Consider the following 4,594-nt stretch of genomic DNA (forward strand, 5'->3'; position numbering starts at 1 on the left):
CTAGCTTAATGAATCATTACATATTTCTATAATATTCTCTAAAATAAAATAAATCCTATATTCTCTAAAATTTTTAACCTTTACTCGACCTATTTACTTATTTGTGTTGTGTTTCACGTCGTGCTGAACCATAAGCGCCCATAACTGTTACGTGATTACCAAGATCCATGTTCAAATACCCGCTGCATCGCGCGAGCACTCTTTCTCGTCATTATATATCCATGGAAGTAATAATGAATTTGTTTATTCTCTCACGAGATTCATGGATAGGCATCACTCATAACCAACAACCAATTATTGACATGGAAAATGCAGATTGATCAATGGCCTTCTTTTTCCTCCACCACCATTGTCGACCATTACCGATTCTTTCTAACCTAAAAACTAGAAAGAAACGGAAGAGATCGACAAACGTTGCCGGTCTTCTCTTCAGGCCACGTTTCCACGTCACTGTATGTATTATCAAAACCCTAATCATCCATCAATATTGTATTCATTTGTATACTTCTTTTTTGTTTCTTGTGTTTATTATGATAATTGATTTCAACATTCATTGGAGCAATAATATATTATTTGAATGAAAAATCTTTTATTTAATGTATGTTTCGGTTTAATTATCGACGAGATTTTTGATGAAAATATGCCTAACATTCATGAGTTGAGCTTGTAATAACCAGTTTAATAATATTATGGAAATCTAAAATCATATGTTGTGATACCTTTAAGGTGTGTTAATTAGCAAAGATGCCAGCCTCAGGAGAGTTTGCAAAGAGAGTTGCAAATAATGAGACTGCGCATTTTGCTAGAGAAGCCGGTGAGTTTGAGAGACTGGTAATACCTGATGATGAAGACAGGATTGAAGTTGAGTCCCTACAACCTCAAATAGAAAGGTGTAACAGGCCATGGAAATGGTGGTTGAAGACGGTAACATTGTCCATTATTAGTATTCTAGTTTCTATCCTTATACTCAAATGGGGAGTTCCATTTGTCTTTGACATGGTAAATTGTTCACAACTTTTCATGTTAACAGCTTGATCTTTTTGGTATCTAGTATTTTTTTGTGAGTTTTTCTGATCTTGTTGTAGCTTCTACTTCCAATGATGAAATGGGAGGCCGCAACATTTGGTCGCCCGGTTCTTGCTGTCATACTCGTAGGCTCTATGGCAGTTTTCCCGGTGTTATTCCTCCCATCTGGTCCTTCCATGTGGCTTGCAGGGATGATGTTTGGTTATGGTCTTGGATTTGTGATAATCATGGTTGGAACCACTATTGGAATGGTGTTGCCATATGTCATCGGTCTATTCTTTCGTGATCATATTCATGTGAGTTACAATTCTTATCAATTATAAATCTGTCAAATAAAAGCAATTGCCTAGAACGGATCAAATGGGTTGAAAGTCGTCCAAGATGTATTTTCGATGCATATAAAATGCTAATTTCTGTTATAAAAAAAATAGATTGTTATTGTAAGAATATAGTTTTTCAACAGACACATTCTTAAATCATGTTGTTAATAAAACTCGCAGAAATGGTTGAAGAAATGGCCACAGACGGGTGCAATGGTTAGGATGGCTGGAGAAGGGGACTGGTTCCACCAATTTCGTATGGTTGCACTCTTTAGGATCTCACCATTTCCGTACACCATTTTCAACTATGCAATAGTAGTCACGAGTATCATGTTTTGGCCCTATCTATGGGGATCCGTTGTTGGGATGATTCCTGAAGCCTTCATTTATATTTATAGGTAACTCAATCTTCAAGTTCTTGCTAGCTTCTTTCATACTAAATAAGAGTTCACCATCAAAGGGATTAGTATGTAGAGTGTCAACCTTTTCTAGTTGTCGAGTTGATACGTTTGCGTAGGTAGACATTTTTTAAAACCAAACCGGATTCGTATGTTTATACTCGTCAGACCCACTTAAACTCGCCGTTGTGTTTGGGTTGTGCTTTGTGTCAATTTATTTGTTCATTGAAAAGATAACTAAAACCTTTAGTAATATTGAATTATCAATTGCTGTCTCAACTGATCAACTTTTTCTTTGGAATCAATGTCCTTTCAAATGCTTTTTCGCTTATTTATCTGTCATATATTTTTAATTAACAAACTTGGTTTTATGTATACATAATTGGAAAGTATTGGAGAATAAGTAATTACAACAAATAAATTATGTTTTTTGGAAATATAGAGGAGATAAGGATTTCAAGAATGAAGGTTAATATTTATAGGGAAAACTAAGAAATAAAATATCACTATTTAAATTTTAACAATTTTAAATGACCACTTTTAAATTCTAAATATTAGCTTTAACAAGGTATCCTACTTATTAAATGGGTGGCATTTCTGTTAAGTCATTTATTAAACGTGCCATGCTTGGTTGACATGTTTTATAAAATGGTTGCGTTAACCAACACAAAACATTTTTTTTTTATGTTTTGTACATGGGTCAGGTTGGGTCCGGAAAAAATAAGCGCAATAATCAATTCATAACTGAATCTTGCTTATGCTTGTTTCTTCCTTTTAACACTTTGAAGGCCATACACCGGCTTGCACTGGTTAGCAGGTATTGATGGCTATATATTTGAATTTACAAAATATACATAATTTGTCAAACAAAAGAAACATCTAAACCTTTTTTCTCTTACAGTTAATTTTATTAAATCTCATTTCCATTTTATTATTCAAAATCACATAAGCTCTTTCAAAATGCACTCCCAAACACCACCTGTAGTAAATCATACAGATAACTTTCTCTAGTTTTTTATTCCATTTTACACATCTTTTCTTCATTTACTTATTCATCACACATATACTTGAACATCTCCGTGTTGCCTTAATTATGGTTTACTGATGTAGTGGGCGGTTATTAAGGACGTTCGCAGATATGCAATATGGAGATCATCAAATGAGTACACTGGAAATTATATACAACACAATCTCTTTCATTATTGCAGCTGTTATGACCATATGCTTCACAATTTACAGCAAGAAAACATTAAAAACCCTTGAAACCGAAGAGAAGGGTGTAAATGTGTTCAATTTTGATTATGGTAATATACACCTAGAGAAACTCCCACTCGATAGAGCGAAGGATCTCGGCCTGCATCCAAGCCTGCAGTCACCATAGTTTGTGCAGATTTCAGGATATCTAATATTTGTCCAACTGCTTTATAGTTAGGAAATAGCAGGCATGAAAATGAGGAACCAAGGTTACAGGAATGACTGTTTTGCAGGTTAAAGTACAGGTCTCTATAATCACTATTATATTTTATGTGTCTAGTCCTGTACATATGAACAACAAATGTTTTTGCTATGTCAAGGTTGTGGAAACTGTCTGTTATATAAATGCGCCAATTCTTTGGATTAATTGTTTGGTGATTTCGTGATTGTGATTAAATAACAATTTATAAAAAAAATAGTGAAGAGAGAAAAATAATACATTTACATGGTGAAGCGGTATTGAGTCCATATACATCACTGGTGCGAGATTAAATCTACTCACAAACACGTCTAGTCAGCTGTCATATTAGATTTTCACAATTGCATCAAAAACAAATGTTTTTCTTCAACCCTATTGGCATCCATACTGATATTTACATTCAACATCATTACCACTTTTAACATTTTTATTTTGATAAAACCAAAACCTTTTTCTTGTAATTAATCCATTTTTATATTCGTGTTTAAAATTAGTAGAATGTATTTATAATAATTAATTTTATCCCATGCACTAAATAATTTGTGATGATAGCTTCTAAAGTCTAAAGTTCAAGGTTGCAACTTGTTGAATTAAAAATTAGTCTTCAAATGTCTTTTCCAAGGTTCTTAATTGGGGCGAGATTTAGTTTCGGTTTGAAAGTAAAATTTCTGATAACAGGAAAAATAATATATAAATTAATTATAATAAGTTTATATATTACAAGTTATTAAAGAAAAACCAAACAGGGATTAAATTAATTATAATAATGTAATATTAAAAAAAACAATTAATAGGCCAAACATGTTGTGAACGATGCGTTAAAGGCTAACATGTTGTGAAAGACCCGGTAAAAGCTAAGGTCGTGAAAAACGCGCGTTCACTACGTGAATATCGACCTTCGGCCACACATGTGGTCTGGGCGATTTGCCACACTTCGGTTTAAATGTGTGGCTAAAAGGTCTTTGACCATGTTTGAAAACCTTCCAGAATAGTTTTGGCCACACATATTATTCTTCACGTGACCATTCTATACCTACTCAGGTACTTTTTGCCACACTTTGAAAAAAAACTGTGACAAAAACTAGCCACATTATAAAAACGTGTGGCGAAATGCGACTTACAGTCATAGTTTGTTTGATCTTTGATACATGTGACCAAAAACACATACATTAGCCACAAACTGTGACATTTAACTAGCCACATGTTTTAATAGTGTGGCCAAATTTGACAAAACGACTACTGTATTGATAAGATATGTGTCTAAAAGGTAAAAGATATAGCCACTTATATTACGTTGTGTGACCTAATGTCACATTTTCTAGCCACATTTTTAATAAAGTGGCGAAATATGACGAACAACCATTGTATTTATTAGTTATGTGGCTAAAACGCTTAAA

At 33.5% G+C, this 4,594-nt stretch overlaps 1 protein-coding gene across 2 annotated transcripts; it reads left to right on the forward strand.

Moving 5' to 3' along the window:
* The first annotated feature begins 269 nt into the window (after nt 1-269).
* Nucleotides 270-3,408, forward strand: LOC143605995 (uncharacterized). Of its 2 annotated transcripts, XM_077081916.1 has the most exons (5): nt 270-452; nt 727-999; nt 1,086-1,322; nt 1,527-1,744; nt 2,855-3,408. In XM_077081916.1, the coding sequence occupies exons 2-5, from the start codon at nt 745-747 to the stop codon at nt 3,123-3,125; spliced, it is 981 nt and encodes a 326-aa protein (XP_076938031.1). In that variant the 5' UTR covers nt 270-452; nt 727-744; the 3' UTR covers nt 3,126-3,408. The 2 variants fall into 2 exon arrangements, with proteins under 2 accessions (XP_076938031.1, XP_076938030.1); XM_077081915.1 differs by having other exon boundaries at nt 270-999.
* The last annotated feature ends 1,186 nt before the right edge of the window (nt 3,409-4,594 follow it).

This window comes from Bidens hawaiensis, unplaced genomic scaffold (genome assembly GCF_021521415.1).
Source record: "Bidens hawaiensis isolate Kalapana, Puna unplaced genomic scaffold, B.hawaiensis_p1.1 tig00072373_1, whole genome shotgun sequence".
Classification (NCBI taxonomy): domain Eukaryota; kingdom Viridiplantae; phylum Streptophyta; class Magnoliopsida; order Asterales; family Asteraceae; genus Bidens; species Bidens hawaiensis.